This window comes from Chaetodon trifascialis, chromosome 19 (genome assembly GCF_039877785.1).
Source record: "Chaetodon trifascialis isolate fChaTrf1 chromosome 19, fChaTrf1.hap1, whole genome shotgun sequence".
NCBI lineage: Eukaryota > Metazoa > Chordata > Actinopteri > Chaetodontiformes > Chaetodontidae > Chaetodon > Chaetodon trifascialis.
Window position 1 is genome coordinate 4,311,355 of NC_092074.1, and position 27,931 is coordinate 4,339,285.

Below are 27,931 nucleotides of genomic sequence, written 5' to 3' on the forward strand. Positions count from 1 at the left end.
AAACTATCCCCAGGAGCACTCTGTGGAGGAGGCAGAAAGCTTGGAGCCCCCTCTCCCGCTCATTTCAGACGTTAACTGCACCCACCGCGTCCCATCACGACACCCTGCACCACGTATGCCTGGTCAGTGTCCGTGTTTCATTATCATTAGAGCACAAAACGTTATCCTGTAGATGTGTGCTGGTGCTGTCAGTGCTGGGGAATGTGTATATGTTCTTACGTTTGACAGTCTGTTACTGAAAGATGACACATTATTTCATGTTACTTTGAAGCAAATGATCAGATAAATGACATATTTGACCATAAGATTCCTTTAATAATCAGTTGATGATAACAGTGTTTCAGGGTGAGTTCACCCAAATTAGAAAAGCATGTGTTTGACATATATAATGATACTAATTATTACGCAAGTGTCATGGGACACTAACATCCTCCACTGAGACAGAGAGATTAACTGAGCAATTTTAGAGCAACAAGATTATTAATAGTGTGACACACCACAAACACCTGGTATACATCCAAAAATAATGAATGTGCAAATGTGTGAAATCTAAACTTGTCAAAGGGTCAGTTCACCCAGATCACTGGCACTCTCACCCCTGGTGTGGCATCTTGGGAGTCCTACAGTATGGATCGCTCTACAGCTCTTCACCATTGAGCGTTACCTCGTCCTTGTCCTGTCCGCGGGTGTACCCCGCCTCTCGCCCGTTGACAGCTGGGATAGGCTCCAGCCCCCCCACAACCCCGAAAGGGATAGTCGGGTATAAACAATGGATGGATGGATTAAGGATAGGATACTGTGTTGCTGCTAAAATGTTAAAATCTGAAATAAATAACTGAATCAATCTGATACGCTTCCATCAGCAATCAGAGACAGACATCTCGAAACATGGACAAACAAAATAACCTGCATAGCAGGTGAGGAAGTGAGAAAATGTCTGTTTTTGTCTATGTACATAACCTCTGAAAGAAGAATAACACACTCTCTCTCTTTAAAAGAGAGAGAGTGAATTCATAAGCAATAAATTCCCCCTTGCTCATCTCAGTACACTCCTGTCGTGACCAGTAGCTCATGGCTGCTAATGGCAGCTAATGTGAGCAGACTTTAGGTGGATTTTGCTGTTTGAATGAGTCACTTACAACTTCATGACTTTTCATGACCCTACTCGTTCAACACAATTTACAATTACCTCGTAATTGTGACCACAGTAGCTTCTGTGGAAAAAATGCTCGCTTTAATAAGCTTAGATATTGGCTTACTAAATCCGGAATATTAGCAGACATGTTTTTGACAGACATCTTTTCTGTTTTTTACTGAGCCAAAAAGACAGTAAAACCTGTGAGGAAATCTAGTTTGTGCACATTTATTTATCAGCGGGGTTTGAGGGATGCTGGTCGGTCCGTCCACCAGTGGACAACAAACCTTGACTGCCATCACAGTGTCAAGACATTCATAATCCACTTACAATCAACTGTAAAAACTCAGCTGTACTTTAGTGGTAATTAGTAAATGATAGCATGTATGCTAAACTAAGATGTTATTGTTGTCATTGTGCACGTTAGCATGCTGATGTTAGCATTTAGTCAGACTGACTGTGTCAAAGTACAGCCTGCTAGCGTGGCTGTACACTCTCAGTCTTGTACATTATTTTTCTAATCTATAGCAGGTTTTCCCTGGTGCTGAGTAGGTGGGTCACACTGTCTTAATGAGCTGTTCACCCTAAAATAATTTCATCTGTGTGGGTCTCAGTGGACACTTTTAGTGTCCCATGGCACTTATGTAATAGCTGGTGTTATTAGTAGTAGATTAGTTAATTATTTTGCAATTTTATATTGATCTATTTTACAAATATTGAAAATTATTGAATAGATTTGGCTGCAGGCATCATCACTCTACAAATACCCATATTGGCCATCAGACATCTGAACCTGTTGTTCGAATGACTGTGTTCTTAATGTAGGAGAAAAAATGTATCTGCTTCTTCACAGATCCAGTAATCACAACATCTGTGACCCATTAGGTATCATTGGGCCGCTGCTCATTGTGCTTCTATTGAGTCTGCGTGACCTCATTACTGCTGAACTGGAAACTGTCCAAACTAGGAATTTTATGTCTGCTCCTACACATTTCTCTGCAGGCCCCAATCCAGTGCAGGGGAGGCTTCTCAGACAGTGTGCGTGCTGCCCTCCAGCAAATCTGGCCCAGCTCAATAATTATTATCGTCATTATAAACATGATTTCCCCGTGGATCCAAACCAGGAGCCTCAGCGCCAACAGTCATGGTATAAGAACAATTCCCGTCCTGTTTGTCATCATGATCTGATATCTGATAATGATTCACATGATGCTTCCCAGATGTCATATGGAAATCTCTGATTGTTCCTGATTATTTCCCTCCACAGGAATCCCCCACATAATAGGCTGCAACTTAAAGACGTGCCAAATGCCCCCCATGGATCTGCCCCTCAGTGCGTGAAGCCTCCTGGAGATGTGATGCACGAGGTCAGCGTGAACCACTCCCTCCAGGCTGGTCCAGGGGAGATCAAGAGGACCATCAGTCTACCTGAGGAGTGTAGTAAGTCTCACTGGTGTCCCTGCATGAATATGTATTCAGTACAATTAAGGATGTTTCACTGATTTCTCTCATTGGACAGGGAATGTTTTCATCACATATTCTGTGGACACAGCCAAAGAAATTCTTCTTTTTGCCAAATTTCTGAGTGATCATGGATTCGAGCCAGCAGTAAGTCCTGTCATCACCATCGCCTTTGATTTTCGGCGACTTTCCATCCAAACACTCACACTCTGCCCATCTCTTGATAGATCGACATCTTTGACAATCCAATCCGAAGAATGGGCATCAACAAATGGATGGACAGATATTTGAATGATGTAAGTCTGACTGTTGAGTCTGAGCAGCGGAGAATCAATCAAGTTGCAATCTGTAGTCTTCTGCAGCAGCTGACAGTGAGATGTCATTTTACAGAAATCAGTCCTCATCATTGTGGTCATCAGCCCCAAGTACAAGGAGGATGTGGAGGGAGATGGAGATGATGAGCATGGCCTGCACACCAAGTACATTCACAATCAGGTGGGAACTCTCATTACTGCCAACACGGCCATCAATAATGGAGCCTGTGTGAAATATCGCCCTCTTATGGCAAACTTATGTGGTTAAACTCCCTCCAACCAAATCTCAGTAGGGACAGGAGAATGAGGAAATGCCTACAGGGACTTGAAAGCAGGGCAGTTCATTTCCTAGCTCCACCCAGTGTCCCCACCCTCACAGTCCCACAGTGTCAGTGTGTCACAGGTGCTGAAGCAACCCAGCTGTGGACCTGGAAGGCTGTCACAGCTCATGATGCTCAGCGCAGTCTCATCTCTGTTAGGGCTGGTGTTTCTTGTCTACAGTCTTACTGATACTTTTATTGTTATCCAGAGGGAAAATGAACTTCACTTTCCCTCCTGTGTCCAGTATTCGTTACATTTTTCAGACTGCAGTGCTTCAGTGAGTACGTTTAAACAGTTCATCCAGGCTACAGCGTATCAGTAGCTCCAATTCAGCTAACAGCAAAAATGGACACAGAGGCAGATGCTAACGATGTTAACCAGACAAAGATAAAAGGGGCGGTGTATTGATTTTCAGCCTGTATTATTAAGTAAAGCACTGGAGTAAGTGGAGTAAGTTATGGAGTACTACAGGCACTGAGTATCCTCTTTTCCTCTTGGTGCAGATCCAAAATGAGTTCATCCAACAAGGCTGCCGGAACTTCAGACTGGTGCCTGTGCTGTTTCCTAATGCAACCAAGGTCAGTACAAATAATAAACAGTGAAGGGTCCTTTCAATTCTCTTTTCTGAACAATGATCACATGAGAAGGCAAGATTTGGGTGAACTGAACGCTGAACACAAGCAGAGCTGACTGTCATCACCCAACCAACAGAGTGGAAAATTAGCTCCAGTTGATGCTGATAAAGTAAGAAGGTGTCTGGTTGATTTCAGACGCAAAACAATGATTCACTGTTGAGTGGCTGGTGACTGAGGCTGGACCTTTTCCACAGCTGATGTTTGACATGTCACAGTAAGAAGAGCATGAGTGTAAATCAACAACTGAATGATGGCTGAATTCCATTCAGCTGCTTCAGTTTCAGGGTGCTGGTGTTGTGCATGTTGGCTCACTGTCATGACTTACTGGGACAGAGCCATCATTATGCTACATTAGTAACACCTGGGCTTTAATTCCTCAGCTCTGATGACATATTGTAGTTATGGCTAAGACTTATGGGAAATGCAGTTGTTGAATGCTAAGAATTATCGTTTGTCGGTTAAAATGTAGCTACCAAAACAGATGATAATGCTGTGAAGAGGTGTGCTGCTCAGCAGGTCAGTCTCTATGAGTCCCTGAGATTAATGGCAGAAATATTTTGGATGAAAGGATCAGCCACAGGTCTGTCAGTGGAGGGCTGAATGGGCTCCAGCTGCTGTATTTAACAGCTCACTATGAGTGGTTTCACTATCAAACACAGTCTGTGAAAAACCCATGTTCCCAAACTCACATTATTTATCTCTTTATGTTGTTAGTTTACATTTATTCATGAGTTTTATATATTTCTATTGGTGTACTGTATACCTAATAAGGTTGTTTTGTTGTTTTGTTTGGTCTGTTCTTCAGACTGCAGTGCATGTCTTTTTCCACACACTCTGTTTGAAGGCGAGGCTCTTGCACCTTGCACTCTCCTCCATAAGCAGGAAACAGCGGTCACCATGGATACTAATCCATATTTTGCACATCTAGATATTGTGTTATTGTGCTGTTTCCCTGCACATAGAGTGGACACTGTTTAGATTTAAAAGCTATGCTTTGCTGTTGGCTAATAGGTTAAATAAATGTTTCACTGTGGTTAAATTGGGAGTTTGCCGTCTCTATTTGTAACAGACAATATATTATTTTACATAAGCATGCCTTATTGAACTCTACCCACTGACCCACTCTGCTGCTCTGCTCTGTGTCCGGGCCACAGAGACATGTCCCCAGCTGGCTGCAGAGCACCAGGATCTACCGCTGGCCCCACGATACCATGGACCTGCTGCTGCGCCTGCTCAGGGAGGAGCGCTACGTCATCCCACAGCGAGGGGATGTCGTCACCCTCTCTATTCGTCCCCTCTGAGAGAAACAGAAACTGACAGACAATTGTGCAAACGAAGCAATTGAAAGAAAATAGTTTGTTTTGTCAAAACCTCGGCATGTTGTAGGTGTGACTTTGTTTCATGTGCCTGGATGAGGACTGTTAGCGTCACAACAGAGTGATGTTTTCCCTCTCTCACTTATTTTTACATGCAGGTTTTCTGTTTGCTCTGTCATTTATAATTCGTCTTAACAGTATTCCTAATCTCACTGCATACTCTGAAGTCTTCCTCCATGATGAGAACATTTGAAATGAGAACCCACACAGAACACAGCCATTAAAAAAAGCATCATGCGCCCTTAAAGCCTGGAGTGTGCCACCAGAATATTTATAGACTTTTGCAGCGTTTAATTAGAATTCATGCAGATACATTTTCTAAAGCTCAATTGATTGTTTTAATTTGCTCTGCTAGTGCTGGAGGCCACCTGTTATATACTGGAGAGGGTCTGGCCAATCAGAGCCCCTGCTGCTGCTCTGCGGGTTGGCTGAGAGGAGCTACAGTCAGGTGATCATTCTCTGTGGGTTTGTCACTCCGAGGGACCCTTTAATTTACACACAGTCATTTAATGTACTGTAAAACACACATTAGTAAACTCAATTTTAAAACAACATTAAAAAGCATTTAGTGATTCATTTTTCACTTCAACTTCAAGATTTATACATAGAGGATGTAAAGCTGTAATGTAAAGTGTTCATCTGGTGTTCTTTATATTGGACCACAAGTACTAAAAAAATACATGATATAAATTGTGTGCAACAGTATATACATATGTCCTTAGTGGGGTGATAAATAATGATGTAGGCCGATGACAGAGATGATGATGTGTCCCTCTGCGTCTCCTCTAGGCTGTTAGGGTGCCTCGCCATCATCTCCACCACTCACAGCAGTGGACTTTATGTGTCATCCCTCTCAGTAAATAACAGGTGCTGTAGTGAGTACCAGATGGATGCTGTGGGGCATGCACCACATCCTGCTTCACCCTTATCCCATTGGCGGTATTCTTAGAGAGCAAAGCTGACATTCATACAATCTGGAAATAGGGTATTTACATGGCATACTCCAGTCTTCTCAGTACAGACTGTGTATTTTGTGAAGCCTATGTTTAACCACAAGGTGGCAGCATGTCCCAGGTGATGACAACACTCCCAGCCCTGGTTACTTTCTTGTGGCAATAGCTCCAACATCCATTCAGCATAAATCAATGTTATTAATATTATGTTTTGACATTGCTTTAGAATAAATGTCCTCATTTTGACTAACTGCTGAGGATATCTGATTTCCATTCTGACTGTGGTTCTAGAAAAAAAAAAAAGGAGGGTCCTGAGAGCAGCACTGTGATAAAGGATCCGTAGACAGGGCGCAGGAAGTCTGTCCATATGTTGAACACCAACTCCTGATAAGCCCTGAACTTCATCATTTGTGCCCTGTTAGTGTGTACAGACTGGTTCAACTCTGTAAGGCAGTTTAACAAACCTGACAAAAAAATGATTTGCTCCCATCAGTGTGTGAGGGGAGCTGTGGTGATGTCCAGGCTTTTATCAGCTCCTGCAGGAGGGTGCTGTCTGTAAACATAAGTGCTGCCAGTACCAATAAATCCACTGTTTGTTATTGTTCCAGCACTTGTGTGCTACTAGACTCTACCTTATCTGGTGAGTCCAAAGCAGCCAGATCCAGATATTTCCCCTAAAGGGCCTGGATCCCCTATCCATGTACCCTGCTGCCTGTAAAATACACTCCGAACACGAGCTCATTTTGTCACTGTTTCCGTACTTCACCCATATATCCATGACAACAAGCATTAATCCTGCTAAAGTGACTTTTGGGGATCAAAACAATCTTGATTTACGTCTTGCGAGAAGACCTCTAGGGACACATCAGCACTAGCAGTTGTTGGAGCTGAACTTTGATGTAACAGCAAGAAGATGGTCAGTAATAATGAAAGGAGAGGAGTCATGGTCAGAGGACAAATTCACTTTTTTAATATAGAAATCATCTCTACTGAGGGGCATGCATGCAAAACACTTCAAAGAACATGTCACAGCAATTTTGTAGGATCACCAAATCAAGTGTTATGAAGCCAGTCATTTAGAACTGCGTTCCTAAAGTCCAGATATGATCTTATTATCTTCCCTACCTAATGAAGTGGGAATGCTCAGGTTGCACGTATGGTTCCACATGTGAGTGCTGTCTTTGCTAACATTTCACTTCGAAATTGTAGTTAGACAGGAAAACTGAACTAAATGTCATCTTACTAGCTTCCTCTAGGGCTTTTAACCACATCTAATGGAGTTTTCATCAACTGAACGAATGAACACTACAAACAGACCACAGCGTCCACTGGGAAGAGGTCAAAGGTCATTGACTGGGAGGCAGTGGATCAAGGACGGTCACATCAGCAGCGAACAGAGCCAGGGGTTACCATCTTCCTCCATGTATGATCCATTGATATCACATGACCGGGGTTCCACATTTCCATCACATGAGGACACCTGAGTGATTCTTATAATACAAACTCCATCTTGTATGTCCAGTAAGTGGACCTGTAGTTTGGGATTTTGGTTAAACTAAGTTCTGCTGGGATTGGATGGACATTTCGTCTGGGACTGTGGGCATTAATAGTTCACCTCCATCATCATCATCATTGAGAAGTACACACTCTTAAAGATTTTTCATGATGAAGTGAGTTGTGTTTTCACCATCATGGTTTGAGCCTCTGCTTCCACTGAGGCATCCATACTAAAAATGTATGCACTCAGTGTACTAGAAAGCACTTTAGATACAAGCCCCCACCAAACACTGCATTAAATATTGCATATATAATATAGTTAGATGTTAAATGTGTCCCTCATATGCGCTCGTAGACCTCAGGCATGCTGCTGGCAAACATAGGCAGACGCCGGCTGATTCACTCATTAAGAGGACCAGGCTCTCACTCAAGGTCAGCACACACTCCAGCAGACAGAGGTTCCCTCTCCATCTAGATGAAAATGCTAATGAAACATTTTTCATCATCTGGGAGTCGTTGACTGCGATGTCCCCGACATGAACCGGACCGAACCAACTGTTTGGAGCATTATGGCTCTTTCAGTGGAGAGGAGAAAGCAGTGAGCTCAGCACATCCTCCACCGCTGCCTGCCATGTATGGGCCATTACAGGGATCTGAGTGGAATACTGAACAGCCGCAAGATGTGTAGGAGGAAAAAAGCCATCACACACACATCCAGTGACGTACTGTACCTACAGGCTGTCTCGTGGAGTTGCACAAAAAATGTGCTTCAGAGGCTCTAAAAGATTGAAAAGGATAAGGTTATCACTGATGCCAGAAACGTTTGATTCAGGCACATTTACAGAGATTTGATAAATTGTACTTCTGACACCATTCAAATTCTGAATACAATAAAGAATTCCCAGAAGTGCAGAACCCTATCCAGGGTTTTAGAAATACTAAGGTAATAAGTGCTGTTTCAGTGCTTATCAATGTCCTAAGAACAGGCATTTTAACAGTCTATTTAAGAACAATGGTTATGACATAGCCCTGCGATCAGCTGGCGACCAGTCCAGGGTGTACCCCGCCTCTTGCCCGTTGACAGCCGAGATAGGCTCTGGCTCCCCCGCGACCCCGAAAGGGATAAGCGACATAGAAAATGGATGGATGGATGGATGGATGGTTATGACATATACTAGAACACTGTGTCCTGTATCATTTCTTTATGGACTTGATGCATTCTTGTGTGACGTCCTTTTTGTTTGATGTATTCTCGGGAAGCTTTTTTCTTTCCCAGGAAATATATCAACCAATAAGAAATGTGTTCCTTACCAATGGGGCAAGTGAGGCTTTCCAGCTCTTTGATCTGGCTCTGTTAGTGTGTTGATGATGCAGTGGCAAATGAGGTGAAATGCTTTCAAGCTTTACATTAAGTTCAACAATACTGTTTCCTGTTTCGATGGGAGGCGCATTTAGTGACAGAATAAAAGTCAGTCAAGGGCATCAGTTTAAAACTCTCAATAATGCTTTCTGCAGCACTGTGGTTCATTTGATTGTTGTACTTAAGCTATTGAAAATTACCCAGCTATCAGACTAATGCAGAGGATGGACAATTTTTTTCATTTCCTTATTTGTGATCTAAAGGTTATTTTCCATCAGGCTTGTAGTGCAATCTAAATATATCACTGATATCATATTACACAAATGGGGGGTTAGGTAGAGCCCAGACTTCCTCTGCAGGTTTAAATTGATGCATAGTATAAGTAACAGATCAATGGCTAAGCTTTCAGTATGGTTTAATGGACACTCCTGACCCTCAGGGGAGTGTCTGACCTCCTCTAACTCATTTTCCATGATGAACATGTGTGAATCTGGCATTTGTTTAGATATCTGCTCATGTACACTATGAGCAGTGTGCTGTTGTTGTTTTTTCAGAGTTTAGCACTTCATGTTTCCACACTTCAATACAAGTGGCACGAACATGTTAGGACCTGTCATTTGTCCCTTGTTGAGGCGATATTTGTATTGCCGGTGTAGGTACAGACGTTTTCAATCTTATTTTGAAAATAACAAACAGGATGATTCCGGATATATCTGGTGAATTCATGGAAATTTGGATTTTCACAATTTGTAGCAGACAAGGGTATCTGAGAACATGGCGCTAAAAACAGTCTTTATTCAATCCTACGGTTTTAGCAAATGTTTCGAAGAACGACATCCAAGATGAATATAATCCGTCTGGTTGCGACATAAACTTCTGCGAACTGTCTTGGTTACCTGGCTCGGTAGCAGGCGGTCGATAAAAGTGGCAACTATGCCTGTCTGTCTATAACTGCTGGCCATAAACAACTATCTCTGTTGTGACTTCCAAAATAAATCAATTATTTTCTCTCAGGTACTTTGTACGCCTGCGCGGGTGGCTCTTCAACATCGCTTTTATTCTGAAAAAAAAAAAAAGTTTCGGAAGTACTATTCGTACGCATTCTGACTAGCTTACATCCACTCATAGGTTTGCTAGCATGGGCTAGCCTGTTATGGAAGAAGGAGCACCAGTGAGGGGCTGTCTGATAAAACGGGACTGGCTGGGACTAGTTCTGAGGCGTGATTTGGAAAGATAACGCTACATACCGGAAGCCTGCGGAACGTCCTCCTGCCTGAAAACAAAAACATCACAGAGAAAGCTGAAATCACGGGACAGCTCCAATTACAAGTACAACATGGACCCGACAGCTGCGGAGAGTCCGATAATTACCCGCCGCTGTCGAGCTTAGCTCTCCCGACCACAGCTGAACCTCAACGGCGGCGGCGGCACCGCGGGGCGCGCTGAAGCCAAGGCAATCTTTGTTAGCGTTTTTTCATGGGACACAACCGGGCTTCCCCTCCGCTTTGTCGTTGTTTTACCGCCGTGACAGCGTCCCCCTCGGCTGGTCTCGGCTGGCCACCGAGGTCCTCGCATCTTATGGACTCCTAACAGTAGTTTTTTGGCTTTTCTGTCGGTTGGTCCCTCTGTTACGGACGCGGCAGTCATGTTTGCCGTGCGAATCGTCACCGCAGACTTCTATCTGGCAAGTCCCATTAAAGACCTGGACGTCTGCTATTCTGAATTCAGGGAAAGCGACGTGAAGAAAGTGCCGGTGGTGCGGATATTTGGAGCAACACCCGCAGGTTAGCCAACTCTTCTGTTTATTTTGTGTTTTTCTTTACTGTTGAAGCTAATGGCTGTGCTTTCTTGCAACGCTCCACGCGGCACGTTACGTGTTCGTGGCTGATGTTTGGACACGCGCGCACACCAACACGTCCGCGGTGTATTGTTTAGAGGAAATGTAATGGCTCTAGCATGCACAATGACGACAGGAAGATGATTTAGGGTGTTGACATATTGTACCAACGCGGCGTGCAGCGCTTTTGCTTTGAATACGCGCTGCCTGCAGCGGTGGGAGTCCCCCCCCCCCTTCACACGACTCCGCTTTGTTTTCCCTCCCCTGCTCCATCAAGGCACGGTGGTGGCGGACACCTCTGGCTTCAGGGCCACATGTGGCATTCAGGGACGGCTTACACATTTTCGTTAATGGTGGTTTTAGTGCAACCTGTGGAGTGTGGACAGGCGAGACTACAACATACTGCCTCCTCTTTTAGCTTTTCATTTCATTTTCCCGAGTGTAATACAAGTAAAAAGACAGATGTAGATGAAAGGAAACGAAACTTTGCTCACCTTCTTAGTGAAATTAGGTGACTGCAGCAAGATCAATGGCCAAAGAACTAGTGTATCAGAGGCAGAGATTGAGACCAAATGGGGATAAAATCTATGGTTCCGTAAAAGCACTCTGGTGTAGGTTCTGTGTTCTGTAGGAGACCGTACATTCTGAAGTGGCAGGAGCCATCATGACAGCACATTAGTATGCAGGATGTAACAATGAGGGGGACATGATGAATGAATGAATGAATGAAGACAGAATCCTACATGGTGTGCGAATTAATGTGCGATCCATATTTGACATTACATTATCAACCAAGACCTAAAGATTTATATATAAAGAAAATGTTACGTAAATGAGGGGCTAAGATTTACTGGAGATTTGTGTTTTTATTTGGGATTTGGCACATGCCCTGCGCTCTAATAAATCCATTACAGCCGAGCACTCCGGGCACCTTAATCCCCACGCTGCAAAACAATAGAACCGTTTCCTGCACAATGGCATAGCATTATCACCCCAGCCAAATCCTCTTGCGATTGCTGTGCCCTCTCTTCAACCCTATTTGACAGGTGAAAACACCGTTGCAGTACAGAGACAGTTTGTATTTTTAGCAGGGTTAGTCCCAAGTGGGGAAAATAGGAGTCCAACTTGTCCCCCATGCTGTGGCAGTGCTCCTCTGCAGGACAACCCAGAGCAACGTCCAGCAGGATGTACTTCAGTAAGGATTAAAGGATATAGAGCAGGACTGTGGGCCAGGGTTAGGGTGTCAGGTCTAATTTGGTTCTGTCATAAACCTGCACGTTCGCATGCGGTTGCACTGATATGAGGGGGCTGCACACTCACTGCAGCAGAGGCAGCCTGGGCAGCCTTGGTAGCTTGTCAGTGAATTTATGCTGAAAGACAATTCATCAACACTGATCGAAGAACAATGAGCCCAATGCACACAGCGTTGCAATTAGGCTCTACAGTTAGGAAATACAGTGCACCATATTACTGATATGGGATTAATTTCATGATACTAGACTGGATACTGTCCTACATTTTGTCCTGGATCATTGTTTGGTAGAGATTATATCATAACATCATATTATTGTTTTAATGTTCTTTTTTTCCCTTTTTCTGGTGTGGTTTTAATTTGCTGCACTATTGTCGAGTGGTGCCACTTCTGAGCTTGATCCAGTGAGTAAAATGAATAATGTTTGGTCCAGAGCTGAAACAAACAGTCAGTTAATAGCTGATTGTCAGTAAATTAATTGACAATGATGAACCATAGAAGCAATTTTCCTTGCAAAAATGCAAAACAGTGGTTTTACAGTCTGGAATGTGAATATGTGAATATTGCCTGGTGATATTTGATTGGACAGAAAATACAAGTAATATCAAAATGTCACCTAGGGCTTCAGGAAATCATAATGGGCACTGGAAAGGATCCAGTGAATTTTTTTTTCTTGATTCATGACTGATATAATTAATTGACAGTAAAAAGTGCTGTGGATTAACTCTCTGTCCATCAAATAATTGATTAATATCAGCTAATCGTTTGAGCCATATTTAGGGAAAAATCTGGTATTTTTCCAACTTAGTTCTTTTTGTGATCGTAGGTCACAGTGACTTTGCACTAAACTGGCTGGTTGATGCCCTTTTCAGTTAACAATAGTAGCTAATCCAGTCAGGTATTTTTGCGTTTACTTTCATTCAGACTGAGAGATAAGTGATCACCAACAGTTATTCCCAATTGTGACATAATCCAGAATGCTGTTGTTTGATGTTAGGACAGTTTTACAGAGAAATCGTTGAGGTATTTAGTGGTAAAATATTGATCAGTTAGGGATTTTGTTGGGGTTACACAACCTTTGTTGTAGAAATTGACCTTTTCCACAGCAGACTTTTACTTCAGTAAGCAGGAAATGCGTAGGTGTAATTAATAACATTAATGGTCGCTCAGTTTCACTTGTTCTTTACCACCCAAATGAGCCAGCATGCACAATACCAGAACCAACATGGAACTCATCCATTGTTAATCAAACTATAAAGGAAAGAATCTTTGTATGTCTGTCAGCCTGTCCATTGATTTTCTCAAAAACTGCTCATCCCATTGACTTCATGCTTGGTGCGTCCATTGCTGAGGGCCCAAGGAAGTGCAGTGTCGAGTGTGAAGTTGTTTAGATGAGCAGTTTTTGAAAGCCAGAAAAAGAGAAACACTGCCCTGCATTACAGAGTTTAACTGACAGATGGTGACTATGTTAGGGCTGGGGCAACTCATTGCTGTAATCAATGTCATCGATTACAACAACAGTGCGTCCCAAAGATGGCTGTGCCAAGTCAAAGCCTGGATTCCCCTGCACAACAAGCTGCAACTGAAAGACCTCTCCCACAATCATCTGAAGTGTGGGACTATTTTAAACCAAGACCCAACAGTGTGGTGCTCTGTTAGCTCTGTAAATTGGGAATTGCTGATCAGAGCAATACAAGAGCTATTGCCAGACGCTAAAGCAATCCGGAGAGCTTTGTCAAGACTGCAGCGACAGTAAGCCATCATCATCCTATTTAATTTTTGTCCCCAGCATGATACTTTTATTAGGATTATCAATACAGAGAAGGTGTTTCTGTTATTAGTAGTCACTTTAAATCGGTTTTCTAAATGTAATAACGTTGTTATTCGGCTGTTTTACATTTTCTGTTTACTTTAACGACCACGTATGAATGTAACAATGGCTTAAAATAATGTTGCAGACTGGTACCGTCTGTAAATTGTAAATTATGTGTGTAAATTATTTTCCTTGCCCCACACTGATGCAAAAATACATTTGCCATTGATAAGCAGGAGGATCAGGGTTAATAACATTTTTTAATTATGTAGTTTGACATTTTTAATCTGTAAAATTTGGCATTTTGCTTTTCCTGTGTACAGTTTGCCTTTGGCCTGCATTCAGTCAATTAAATGTAATTTAGCAAAGGAGAAGTAACAATGATTATTATTTTTAGAAATTTAGATGTGGCTCTTGTTTTGGGAACATCACTGATGGTCTAAATTGTCTATGTAAAACTGATGGCGTATTGTACTATTACTGTGCTGCTAATAAAGTCTAACAAGTAAAAAAAAAAAAAACAAACAAACCACTGCACGTGCATACATTTAAACCTGTCTTAAGCTGGAAGCAGCAATACTGGAGGCCAAGCAATTGGCCCATTCTGAGTAGCCTGGGTGTTAATTACAACTGTGCTTTCCTTTTATGGTATGTGAACATGTCTGCTCTGCAAAAGGTTTGCAGGAAGGCAGCTGTAGTGGCAACACTGCAATGAACTGATACAGATGTGCCAATTGTCATAACAATGCTCCTGCTTTCCCTCCATTTTGTGGTAATGTTTGACCCACGTGTGTTGGCACACACTCTTGTTGTAACCCTGTATAAATGCTTAAACCTCTGGTCCTGTCTGATTGGTTAACATTCTTTGAGTATGTTGCATTTAAACACATGCCTGTATCCCAATGGAGCTTTAAAAGCCTTCACTGATTTCGTTCTTACACAAGTACGTACACAGACACAGTAGTTGGTATTGTTTCCTTGTTATACTGTATATGTGGTCTGAGTCAGAGTAAATGATAAAGTGGTGAGTCTGTAGTTTGTGTGCTGTGGTGGGTTCTCTGCAGATTTGCACAGTTTGACTCTCCTCTTGCTCAGTTTATGTATTACTTCTGGCGCGCCCGAGTCAGTCAGCTCTGCTTTTCCAGAAATAAAATTACATCACCATCTGGAAGACATTGAAGTGGAGAGAGCTCTTTCTCTTTCTCTGTGCCTCAGAAACAGACCACACCTCCTCAAGAGGAGTTATGTTTTAATATTTCCTGTTGCCTTCATGGTGATTTTTTTATTGTCTGGCCAGAAGGGGGGAATTCATGAGCTGCTTTGCTTAATGTTTGTCGTCTTTTATCTCATCAGCGTGTTTACCCCTGTGTAAGCGGTCAACAGTGCATGTGCACCATGTGGCTCTGCCTACATCCCCAGGCCTTGTATTCCCTGTCCTTCCCTGACCTAAGCCATGCACACTCCCACCAATCAGTCCTGTGTAATTTGATGCCACGCTTCCTATTTTTCCCCCTCTCCCATCTCTTTGTTAGCACTCAGCCAGCCAGACTGTGTTGCACACATACTGTTCGTGCACTCATCGTGATCAGTATCACACTATGATATGATCACATTTATAATAATATAAGTACTTCATTAGCATGCTTGTTGGTTCAAAGTCTCACAGGGCCATAAACAGTGAGCGTCTTCTCACACTGCTAAGACTTGCTGTGGAGCAAATCTTTTGAGGTTTGACAGCATTGATCTCCACCGTTGATGCCGACAACCTCGGCCCAGATGCACTGACAGGCCCTGGGCCCCATGACAGCAGGAGACACACTGTTTTGGTTCCTTGCTTGGACATGTGCACTTGAGTGTTTATTGGGTGTGCGTAAGAGCAGAGAGGGAGGAAGTGCATGACCAATTGACCTGAATGAGGGGGGCCAAGCATTAAGCGCAGGGAGAAATCAAACCAAGGGCCTCTTCCTCTCCTCTGCCCCTCTTCCCCCAGGTTTAGCTCTCTCCAGGGGAACCCTTAATGCCATCTGAAGGAATTCCTCCCGGATCCATTAATAGGATAATAGGCAGATTCAAAAGGACTCTGCGGCTCATTAGGCAGAAGGTCATTGTCCCTTTAACTGTTTACTTGCCTCTCTCCCTGTCAGTTACTTGGGTTCAATTATCATCCTCAAACTGGCACTGCAGTTGCCTCTAATTACTTTAGAATTGAGTGAGATGCCTAATTGTTAATATGAGGTTACTGGATTTGACTTTTTATTCTTTTGTTCTGGTGATTTTCTTGTTTTGTTCAAGGAGTCTGGTCAGTAAGGCCATGTTGGTAATAGAAGAACGTCACAGAGAGGCTGAATACTGCCCCACACTAATTCTCATCTTGTGATGTTTTTGCATCTAAAAAGCCTTCTTGTCAAGGCTAAGAATAAGAGGAGGGAATGTTTTACAGAATTTTGTCTCTTCTTTGGGGACTCTTTTGGGACTGAAGTTGGTCAGTGGAATAAATGCAGAGGACTCAGGTTCTTACTGCTGTAAGTGCAAATATACTGACAGCTCAGTTTTACCAGTAGGTTTGGACTATATATAAAATGACAGAGCCCAATCACACTCGTATTTTTAAAAGCAAAATTTTGGACTGGTATTGATTCATGGATCACCCTAGTGGCCTGAAGGTCTGGGCACTGACCATGAATCACAGTGTCCCTGATTCATGTGCATAATAGGTATACACAGCATCATCCTCAATACTATCCTTATTAAGTGGATTGGTTTCCTCTGTCAGTGACATCATAAAGTTCAGTGTTTTCACCATCAGTTACATTCATTGATTCTTGGTGGACTGCCAACTCAGCTTTTAGTGCCACAGCAATCCCTGGCCTCATTTTACCTCATATAAAAATAATGCTAGTGTGTTCCATGCAGTGATGTACGTACGATGTACGTAATGTGTGCACTGGTGTTGGGTCAGTACTCCATATTGGTAAGTACCATGAGTTTAGGTACTAGAACCCGCATCAGGGGAGAACAAGTTGGCTCTTGCGTCCATAGCTGGCAACCCAGGGTCCAAGTAGTCAATTGACCAGTTTGTTTCTCGAGCGATGAAGTCTTTTAATGCATCATTTCTCTGGTCATGAAGTGGCGATAGCCTGTTCAAGTTTCATAGTAGAGAGCAGTCAGACTGCCTGATGTTCACGACTAAGGTTGTTTCTGCCAGTGGGACTTGTAACAGCACACAAAGTTGGAACACAAAACAGTTGACGGCATTTTCATGGCTGCGGATGGCACTGTCTTACATTGTGGTTGAACTGCACATAACATTCTTCATATATGGATCCTGTATGATTGACAGCTTTTTTTTGAAAGCCACACAGGAATGCTTCTTTTAGCCATTTAGATGTTTACCTACTTACTATATTGTTGTCACCCACGTCTGACTCACTTACTCAGTTTATGACAATATTAACATTATTGGAGCACATCCTGGATTAGTTTCCTGTGTGTGTTTGTCACTGTTGACTCCAGAGGTGCCCCAGTCAGTCATCAACCATTACACAGTGCCCGGCAGCAGTCACTCACACCTCCCCACTGCTGTTGTGCTGGTTACCCGAGTGCCGTTTCCTCATGTCTCTGTTGTAGGAGCCTACCTAGCTGGTACTAGCTGTGCTAGCTGGCTTGAGACTGGCTCGTCCAGACACAGTCAGGGCAGCCATAGTAAAAAAGCCTCAAAAGGTAAACACGCCCCTCCCCTTCCCCTCTTTCCCACAGGCCTTTGTGAACCATGTATATAAATGAGGGAGGAGGCCTTGTCTCCCTCCTCCCTCCCTTGATACCACAGGTGGCCTTTGTGGTGGATTACAGTCACAGAGGCTGAAATGCTTGCGGCTAATGAGCAACATCTAGCCACAGGTGATGTGTTGGACACAATACTGATTTGTCTAAAGTCATTCAACCAACTGATCAATTATCTGAAAATTCAAAAGTGCTGAAATGTGACATTTTTTGACATTTTTATTATCAGAACGCTATCAGGGAATTTACAGCATAAATCAATTTGGCATGTTGTCACGCGCAACCAAACAGCCATTAAATGCAATGGTGTAAGCAATTGCCAATATCCTTTCTGCAACTCAAGGTCCTTTCTTGTAATGGTGTCAATGCCAGATGAAGGCGACATAGTGTGGATGCAGAATAACCACTGTTCTAGTTTTACATTTTAGTCCAAAAGCTTTACACGAGTTGTTTGAGTGTAAGATTGGATTGGATATCTCCACGTCTTCCTAAATCCAGTGTAGAAGGCACAAGTTGAAATGTAAAAGGCTGCAATGTATGAGAAAAAAGAAGCAAGCAAGTGTCAGGCAACAGGTCAGAAAGTCTTTTACAGGGTTCGGACACCTGCACTGTGCAATATCTTGCTGGTGGTCCTGGTGTGATTCACCAATGAAAAGCTTTTAATGTAATACTGGGACAGCAGGAAGGATTTGAATTAAAGTAACTTTACACAGCCCCTATGCCACTGCAGGGAAGGATTCAATTCTGATAAGTAAAAGTTCCCTCACTATTGAAATGCTTTGTGTATGACTGGAACCCCACTGAGATCATCACATGGATCGCACAGGACAAGTTGATGACCCCTGGTTTTGGTATATGTTACTCTGATCACATGGTGTTGGTGAGCCGGCTAAAATACCAGCTTTGGCAGGGGCAATTTTGGGGGGCAACACCACTACCTTTTATTTTTTACATGCGCATATGCTGATTAGTGAGTTGGTGAGATTTATCAGCTTACTTTTTCCCTGTCCTGCTGCATTGAGCCCTTTTGCTTGTCCAGTCTCTTTCTCTTACTGGTTCTTTCCTGAGTCCTGCGCATACAGAACTGTCCTAAACTTCAAAGCTACATTCTGTAATTTAAGAAAGTAGACCAATAGTCACAGTGTGTTACCTGCTAAAGCAGCTGGCGTGAGATAGCTGAACTAACCAGCCACAGCCTTTGCTGACTACCTGGTAGCTGGCAATGGTTTCTTTTTATCTTAGAGGAACTGTGAGTGTACAGCAGCTGCCTCACTGTCCTTGCTGCTGCTGCTGCTGCTGCTGCTGCTGCTGCTGCTGCTGCTGCTGCTGCTGCTGCTGCCGCCGCTGCCGCTGCTGCCCAGTCAATCTGATTGATGGCTATAATAGCTCCCTCCGGCTTCTCAGTGGGTATCCGAAGGCGTCACTGTCGAGGGCACAGGCCCGACACTGCAGCAATCCTCATGCCCAGTGCATTTCCTGTCACCTTGATTCACACTGAGTCAGGTGGGGTGGGTGACTTTGCATTAACATCTGTAGCTGTTGTATCTTTTTGCAATTTTGGAAATCAGCTCATTATTGTGCAGGCTTGACTCTGCTTTTTTTGGGTGGGGTGATAATGTGTTGATCCTCCACAGGGAGTTTAAAACACCTGTTCAGCTGCTGCTGTAATTTAATGTCTGGCCCAAGGACACTACAGCAGTGGTATAATGTACAGTAAGCATTGTGAAAGCATCCATCTGTCCAATCCAACCTTGCTTACGGCTGACACTATCTTCTGAACCAGCTGTTCTTTCAGCAGACAAGGTCCATAGATGAAGGGAGTTAACTGTGTTCACCAGGCTGACTTAGATTAAAAGTAACGCAGGACAGGTTGCTAGTCTGACATATAAACAGACAACCACATTCTCATTTGAACCCAGGAACATCTGGCTTGATGTTATTTTGTACATCAGGTGGGTTTGTTGTCGGATTGCCCTGCCCTGTCACATTTTCCCCAGTCAACCAGTGAAATGGTCAGTTTGTTCCTCCAGTTCACTCTCTTGGTTGATTTGTGTCTGTAAGACTGAAGGTTAACCTTGTTAAATGCATTCACGTTTTTTCTTCTTTTCAAGTACAAATACTGTTCATCAGAATGGCAGTGCCTGTCTGTCCACTTCATTTTACATTTCCTCATTGTGCAGGTGTGCCTCAGTCACAGGCCATGAATTGTCTATTGACTGATGTCCACACGTGGTAACAAGCTTGTCTGTAAATCTAATTTTAAATGTAGTGCCTGCCCTGTTTGTATTATAAGCCACTGGGGCATTCGGGTTATGCCAGAGTAAGTCCCCCCAAGGAGGGGGAGCATTGGAGTTGTTGTTGTTGTTCTCTGGTAGCTGTGTGCCAGATGGCTTTGCCAATGAGGTAATGTGATTTAGTTCATTTCCATGGTGAGATAGATGCCCGTTGGTGAGGGGGGAATGGGGGATAACGGGAAGTATTTTGTCTTTTGATGCAGTTGTATGAAAAAGCCATGGTTTGATGTGAAGTGCCTGCTAATGCAGGGGCCTGCTGAGGGCCGCTGTTGACTGGAGGTTTGTAAAGTCGCCCATCCTGGCAGCACCTCATCTTTTCCAAAGTAGGTTCCTGTAATGTGGTTCTGTGTGGTCTGAAGAGAGAAGCCTATGTTGGCACGTGGTGTTAGGTCATTTCAGGTCCTCTGCTCAGTGTCGGGCTCTTCCTCTCTCCTCCTGCACCATTGTCCCCTCAGAGAGAAAGAGGAGGGGCCCCGCTTTGTCCGTCGAGCTGGTGAGAAAGGGAGACTTCCCACTCTGTGTTCCCCCAGGGCCACTGGCACTGCTGCAGGAGAACTCTGCAGTGTTTCAAGACAGATTAAGACCTTGTTTAAAAAGAATGAAAGAATTTGGCAGGCAGAGGAAAGCTTGAATCGCTGCTGGAGGGGGGAGAGCGCTTTGAACTTACCATGCTGTGCCATTCAGCATTGATGTTAATGAGGCCTGGATCAGTGTGTGTGTGTGTGTGTGTGTGTGTGTGTGTGTGTGTGTGTGTGTGTGTGTGTGTGTGTGTGTGTGTGTGTGTGTGTGTGTGTGTGTGTGTGTGTGTGTGTGTGTGTGTGTGTGTGTGTGTGTGTGTGTGTGTGTGTTATGGGGGGGCGGGGGGTATAGGGGTGCTGGCATACACACAAAGACAAACAAATCTGTAGCATTGTGCATATCTGCAAATTAGAGTGTAATAGCACCGTGGTTGTCATTATAGGAATGCACCAGTGGTTCTGCACATGAGCTCTCTGATTAATGTTATTGTGTAATAGGATATGATTCATAGGATATTTGCCTCTACATGTAAAATATTATTGTGCTTCTGACATGAAACCAGACTGCATAACTTGATCATTTTAAAGCCCTGGATCAGACCTGGTCAAACATGATGGAGGGCTTTAAAGCAGCAGAGTTACAAAGTGATGGTAACGAGTGTTAATGGTTTCAGTCGAGGCTGAGGGAAAGCGCTTGCTCAATTTATGCTCTCAATCGTGCATGTGGACAGCATGCAGCGACAAATGTGTGGACACGTTTGTGTGTGTTGTCTACTGATGCTCAATACATTACATTACATTGGAGTACCTCATAAAGCACATTCAGATTGAATGAGTTAACCTTCACCTTTTCACAAATTTTGACTGCTGCAGTGTTTGTGCATTCCACATTTATTTGACACAAATAGCCAATATATCAGCAGCACAGACATTAGCAGTAGCGAGCTAGCAATGTGCACATCATTTATGTGCGGCGTGTTGCATTTGAGTGAGCTGAAGATCGGCTGACGGTTCAGCCTGTTTGACTACTTACACTGATAGCATGATGCAAACACCAGCCATGTTTAATGATGACCATGACATGCAGGAGGAGGTTCAGCTGTGCCGTGACCCTCCCACAACAGGGCAGCAACTGGACTTCTTAATGACCCTGCCAGTGTGTGGTTTCTAAAAAGGCTTCACCAGGCTGACTAATTGTCCATTAAAGGTACATTTCCTGACTTTGCCATATCCGCTGTAGTGCTTCTAAACTTGATTAACTGTGGACTCCAAAGTCATATTCAAAACACTGTGAGGACATAATTGTGGTATTGGAGGCACCATTGGCCCTGAGAGTGTGTCTTTATGGTCTCTGGTGACTTCTGATTTTAGTCAATTAGTTGTTTTGTTGTCTTTTTATGGTGCGGGACCAATTAGTCATGAGTTATTACTGAGAAATGTTAATCACATCTCAGATCACAAAGCAATACAACAAATATGCGTTGGTGTTTTAGAAGCTCTAGACTTTAGGTCTCTTTGCTTACATTTAGCTGTCGAGCGTATTTGCTTAAAGTCAGTGCATTCCTTACATGTCCAGCTGAAGACCAACAGCCATCAGTCTTTCTGCTGCTTTCTTTTTTAAATCGGAGACCATAGAGGGAACCAAGGGGTCTTTTTTAATCAATTTTTAATTCCATAGCAGTGTACAGTCAGTTTGAGGGCAGGCTTATTAAAAGGGGGAAGGGGAGGGATATTCTGGAAGCCCAGCTCTAAAAATAGCACAGCTCGTGTGTGTGTGTGTGTGTGTGTGTGTGTGTGTGTGTGTGTGTGTGTGTGTGTGTGTGTGTGTGTGTGTGTGTGTGTGTGTGTGTGTGTGTGTGTGTGTGTGTGTGTGTGTGTGTGTGAGAGAGAGAGACTGTGTGTTTGAATGCAGTCGAGCTCGTGCCTGTGGTGGAAGCAGGCTGGTTGTTGCTGCTGTTAAACAGGCCACCAACTCTTAAACACTGTCTGATGACTGTCCCCAGCTGTCTTTTGTGAAACGTTTTTTGCATTTTTGGGAGACATTTACCATCTCTGACGTCAGAACTAAAACCTTTCATTCCTTGAGGAGGTCTGTCCTGATCTGCTCGGTTCTTTTTGCGTCCGCTCTCTGTTCTCAGGCTGTAATCAGCTCCAGTCACAGCAATATCACAGCTACAATTTAGTGTTTCTTTGTGTCTTTATGGCTGTCCCTGTGTTAGACTGAGGGTGGAGGGGTGGGAGTAGGGAAGGGAGGGCTCTGAGAAGAAGAGAGAGAGCGAGCATGTGTGCGAGTCTTGCTCACCCAATGCACCAGCCGAGCTGCCGTCCCTACTTCTTGTGATGTGTGGCAGAGAGCGAGACACGCCGTGAATATTAAATTTCATCGGAGCTGAGAAAAGGAGGGCAGGCAGAGCTTGGAAATCTCTCCTGTTGTCTGGCGAGAGATTGCCGCCCCTGATCAGAGAGGAGTTCGGACACACACACAAACACACAGCATCCTCTAGCACCGTGGCAACCACCCAGTTCTAACCAGTTCTCCTCATGCTCATTATGAAATCTGTAGCATCTGTCATGTCAGGATTTCTCTCTGATTCTTCTTTCCTTTTCACACTGGACTCCCATTTCTCTTTCCTGAAGACCTTTCTTTGCGCCAAGTTATTACATGTTGTATTCCCTGTTTCTTTTATTGACTCTTGTTTTCCCCATCATCCTCGCTTCATTTTCTTCCTCCTCCTCCTCCTCTCAAGGTGCTCCATATTAGATCTACCAGTCCCAACCATATGAGTAACTGAGGTGTCTGCTTAAAATGGAGATGCACATTATTACACTAATTTCTCCCATAATTAGTGGAGAAGAGTTTTACATAATGCATTACATAAGGGAGCAGAGTGTCTTTGGCGCTTGCCTCCTGTTGTCAAACTAGCCTTATGCATTCACAATTTATTAAGACACTGGCTAGACAGGCAGTGAGCTTGGTTGAACTCCAAGCTTGCTGAAACACGCTTATTTGTTTTTCTCTCTGGGAATGACATGAGAGGGCAGATACTGCTCACATGTCTGTCTTTAAAAGGCCTTGAAACCTTAAATTCTCAATCAGCCTCTTCCTGTGAGAGCCACATGAACACAGTATATTTGCCAGTTACACCAGCTTTGTTTATTTTCCATTAGGTTTCTGCTCTTCTTTTTCACCTTTCATGGGCTTAAAGTGAGCGGGACTCATTTTGAAGAAAAAGTTATGTCAGGTGCCATGCACCAATCAGGATTTAGCCACATTTGAATTAAACCTTTGATGTCAGTTGGTGGGTTGTTTGGTTTCTGTCCATCACATTTCTTCAAACCACAGTGCTGATGAAGCAGATTAGATTAGATTAGATTAGCGTGGAGGCATAGATTTATTGTCGTGTCTCATGCTAATAGCGCTTAGCCCTAAACTGAGATGAGGAGCAGGCTACAGTGGTTTGGTCAGCTCACTTCTTTCTAACTCCACACCCGTATGTTTCTTTGATTTTTAAACTTGTAGTCTTTAGCCCCAACCGATGCTGACTATTGAAATTAAGAAAGCCAATAAGCATGTTTGTGTGTTTTTCCTTGAAGGCTGTATTGACGAGCAGCATGCAGTTGCTGCAGTCTGCCTGTCTTTGTGATCAGCATCATGAGATAGATATTGTGGCCCATGTGCTTTGAGTGTACCATTTGTGTGTGTGTGTGTGTGTGTGTGTGTGTGTGTGTGTGTGTGTGTGTGTGTGTGTGTGTGTGTGTGTGTGTGTGTGTGTGTGTGTGTGTGTGTGTGTGTGTGTGTGTGTGTGTGTGTGTGTGTGTGCGTGCCTGCATATGTGTGAGTAGCTGCAGGCACCCTGAGGATTTTCCCTCTGCTGGTCACAGTCTGTGCCTCTCTCTGTTCTCTCTCTCTCTTTCTCTGCTGTACTCAGCCTCCACTCATCGTCCCCTCCTTCTACTCCACATTCCTTTGTTTTCCTCGACATGCCATTCCAGTTTCAAGAGTTTTCACTTTCTCTCCTGAATCACATCAGCATTTCCTTTCATCCCCCTCCCCCTCGCTCTCTCCTGCCCTCGGATTGTCCTGGGCTGCTCTCCACGGGAGAGCTGCCGCATAGCGCACAGAGAGGGAGTGTTTACAACTGGAGCTGGTCTGGCCTTTGCCCCTCACCCTGTCAACTCCCCCTGCACCTCCACTACTCAGAGCTCCACACACCATTTAAATCTCTCTGTCCTGCACGCCCACGTCTTCTTCTCTTCTGGTAGCCCCACATACTCGCATGCCTGAACATTAAGATGGTAGCAGTCGTTAATGAGGGCAGATAGAGAGGGGCTGAAAGTAAATTGACAGGTCCTTTTGTGGGTTGGGGTGGTCCAAGTTTTATTCAGTCCAGACTTAAATGTTTGTCCCTTAAACGTTCCTGCTGGGATAACAAGCAGTATACTGTGGCACCTTTAGCTCACCAGGAGGCCTCAACCTCCATCTATTTCTTTGAGCCGTTTCATCATTTTCCAAAGAACAAAGCACATTTGTTTGGTTTTTTTGAACTAGGTGATTCTCATCAGGAAAGAAAACTTCTGTCTCTAAAGCAGTTCAATAAGGGTCAATCACAGGAATTGGCTGCTTTAGAACATGTAGTCAGTGCTCTGGTTTCTCTGATCTGCTTTTTTCTCACCTGACATTGATTCTGATGCTTAAACTCAGGGTAACTGCTAACGTTCAGTACTGATTCGATACTGGCTCGTGCAGCAGTGAGACGATGAAAACCCTCATAGTAAAACACATAAATGTACCCCCTCTGCTCATGTCATAATGTGTGCAGATCGTCTCGACACATATTTGAATTATATTTGTATCTTATTGGGGCATATGAGGCAAAAACCCATAACACGGACAATGAGTGTTAATAAAGTGTGTTGGTTTTTTATTTAGCTCAAAAGTGATTGTGGATAATGTTTGCTTTTGGAATGGGATGTTGATGACGTTAGACAGTCAGGACCGATCTTAAGTGAAAAAACTGATGGGCTTTGATTTATGGAGGGATGGCATTTTAATCCGGTAAGATGGGCAGGAAGGTGGAATTGTTGATACGTTTGTGGTGATTTTATTGTCTGGGCAGTAGTCAGTGCAGCCTTGATGCTGTCATAATGAAAACCCTCATTTTGAAATGCAGGAATCAACTTGCCCTCACTAACATGTGATAATACGTATTGGTTGATTGTTATTGTTATTGAGGTCTGTGAGGAAAAATCAGGATGATAATAACATGACTGTGTTAAAGTGCATGGTGGTTTCATTCTAGCTGAGAAATAGTTTTGATGATTTGGCTGCTCAGTAACCACACTTCCATTCTGAACATGGTATTTTCAGTGGTTGGTGTGACTGTCGGTATGGAAAATTAAAAAATGAAATAACTGAAACAGGCTGGTCCACTGGCAATTACATGTGCAGCATGTCTTTTCTGTGTGTCGAAGCTAAATTGGATTTCACTCTGCACAGAAAGGCGTTTTCATTTTTTCCCCTTTGCATGTTGATACAGTTTAATTGAATTAAGTTCTAACTTCATCTCATTCCTCCAGCCCTTCTTTCCCACTGTACCTCACTACATCTGCACTACTCTCTTCTCCTTTGTTGCTGTCTTTCCTCCTCTTCCTCCTCCTCCTCCTCCTCCTCTTCATGGCTCACTGCAGGACTCAGGCCTCCACCATTGTGCACGTCCTCTCCTGGACCGGCCCTGCTCCTGCCTTTGGGCTGTGCTTGGCCTACATGGCCTACGCTGATGCTCCCTATATTTATGTGCAGTGCTGAGGCCAAACAGACCTGCTTTTTGCTCTCCCTGTCTGTCTCTGCTCTCAGAAGTTCAGCTGAGGTTATGTGGGAATACAGTGTCCTAGTTCACAGGGTTCTTCCTGTAAACTCTCAGCCTGCTAATTACACTCTCACTGCATGGATTCTCTCTCTCTCTCTCTCTCTCTCTCTCTCTCTCTCTCTCTCTCTCTCTCTCTCTCTCTCTCTCTCTCTCTCTCTCTTTTCTCTGTTTGTCTCTTCTCACTCATGCCCCCTCTGTTTCTCTTTGTCCCTCTCTCTATGATCTGTTTCTATCCACACTTTGGTAAAAAGCCATTTTTTTTGTCTTTCTGTCCAGACCTATTGCTTCCTGTTTGTTTGCTCTCCAGCTGTTTCCATCCAAATGGTGTTATTGCTCACATTTTAAGTAGATTTCTGTGATTCTGACAAAATAGAACGCTGGACAAAACAAGATTACATAACCAGTAACTTAATTTCTGGCCCCTTCATGGTAATTTGTGTCTGCTTCTCACCTGATTTGACCCCTCTATTGTTTTGAATTAATCATTTTGTCTCCTTATTTTCTTTTTTGGCATTCAATCTTTGTTTCTGGTCTCAGGAGAGAGTGAACTGATGAATAATAAGATGTTTAGGTGTAGGGCTGTGCATATCCATTATTTTCATGATTGAAATTATTTTGATTGATTATTACGAGTAATTTGAGCAGAATGCTTTTAAGTCACTGTCACTGTTTTAAACAGTGTTCACTGTTGTTGAGCCCTCAGCTGTTTAATTGGTGGAGTTTAGTCTGAGACAAGAGCCAGGGATGGGTAAATATACTGATCCTCACAAGCTGCCGATACTAAAGTTAATACCTGTGTGGTATCTCAGCCAGCAGGCCAAACCATAACTAAATTCTAAACCTTTAAGGGTAGCGTTAGCTCCAACCAACAGCTATCATGATCATAGCCATTTTTAAGTGGAAAGTGTAGAAATGTAATTGGATTAGAGGGATTGTGATCATTTTGGAGGCTGTAGTTTGTGGTGCTGTTGAACTGCAATTCCTGATACAGAGAGGTGTGTCTGTTCTTCAGCCTATCTTCATTAATGGGGTGGCAAAAATAATAGAAACAGCTGTCAGTATAGCACAGTACAATTCAACAGCACTGCAGTGTGTTTTTCAATGCTGATCTTCTTCCTTCATTTTCAAGTCATGGCCAATACACAACATTAGCTCTTGGTGTGACACTAGTTATAGTTCTGGATGGACTGAAGATTGGAGGCTGGATTGGAGGATTTTTATTACTCGAATTACTCCTTGCTTTCCATCTCTAGTGACTTTTTTATGCTCACTTTTAAAATGTGCATGAGATAGATGGATAGAAACTAAATCAGTCTTTTGCTCTTTTCTGTCTTCCCTCCTCTCTCCACACTTACTGCATACACTTGTAGTAATAGCGTCTGGTTTCTCTGCAGCAGATGAAGGACAGGCCAAATAACAGGTGGAGCAGTGGACAGACAAGTGGCTGAATAGGTGATACCCTGAGTGCCACCTTTTCTTTACCTCTCTCCAGATGTCAGATTTGCTAAACATTGCTCG

General features: G+C 43.5%; 2 protein-coding genes and 1 long non-coding RNA gene across 3 annotated transcripts in view; all 3 read left to right on the plus strand.

Annotated features, from left to right (window-relative positions):
* LOC139347871 (uncharacterized) lies at positions 1-2,530 on the plus strand. The gene is made up of 3 exons (XR_011603354.1): positions 1-122; positions 2,138-2,276; positions 2,403-2,530. It is a non-coding gene; the product is annotated as an uncharacterized lncRNA (long non-coding RNA).
* Positions 2,531-2,539: 9 nt separating this feature from the next.
* On the plus strand, positions 2,540-5,716 carry traf3ip2a (TRAF3 interacting protein 2a). The gene is made up of 6 exons (XM_070987707.1): positions 2,540-2,575; positions 2,655-2,743; positions 2,824-2,892; positions 2,987-3,091; positions 3,735-3,809; positions 5,021-5,716. Exons 3-6 carry the CDS (start codon positions 2,854-2,856, stop codon positions 5,165-5,167), a joined length of 366 nt encoding a protein of 121 aa, XP_070843808.1. The 5' UTR covers positions 2,540-2,575; positions 2,655-2,743; positions 2,824-2,853; the 3' UTR covers positions 5,168-5,716.
* Positions 5,717-10,139: 4,423 nt separating this feature from the next.
* The window catches only part of rev3l (REV3 like, DNA directed polymerase zeta catalytic subunit), a 75,003-nt gene continuing 57,211 nt past the window's right edge, over positions 10,140-27,931 (plus strand). Inside the window, exon 1 of the mRNA XM_070986792.1 lies at positions 10,140-10,836. Within this exon, the coding sequence (XP_070842893.1) occupies positions 10,698-10,836 (139 nt within the window). The 5' untranslated portion in view covers positions 10,140-10,697. The remainder of the gene's footprint in view (positions 10,837-27,931) is intronic.

Coding starts and splice junctions, on each gene's coding strand:
- traf3ip2a (XM_070987707.1), top strand. CDS start 2,854: ATGGGCATCAACAAATGGATGGACAGATATTTGAATGAT. Junction 3,092..3,734: donor CCAAGTACATTCACAATCAG/GTGGGAACTCTC, acceptor CTCTTGGTGCAG/ATCCAAAATGAGTTCATCCA. Junction 3,810..5,020: donor TGTTTCCTAATGCAACCAAG/GTCAGTACAAAT, acceptor TCCGGGCCACAG/AGACATGTCCCCAGCTGGCT.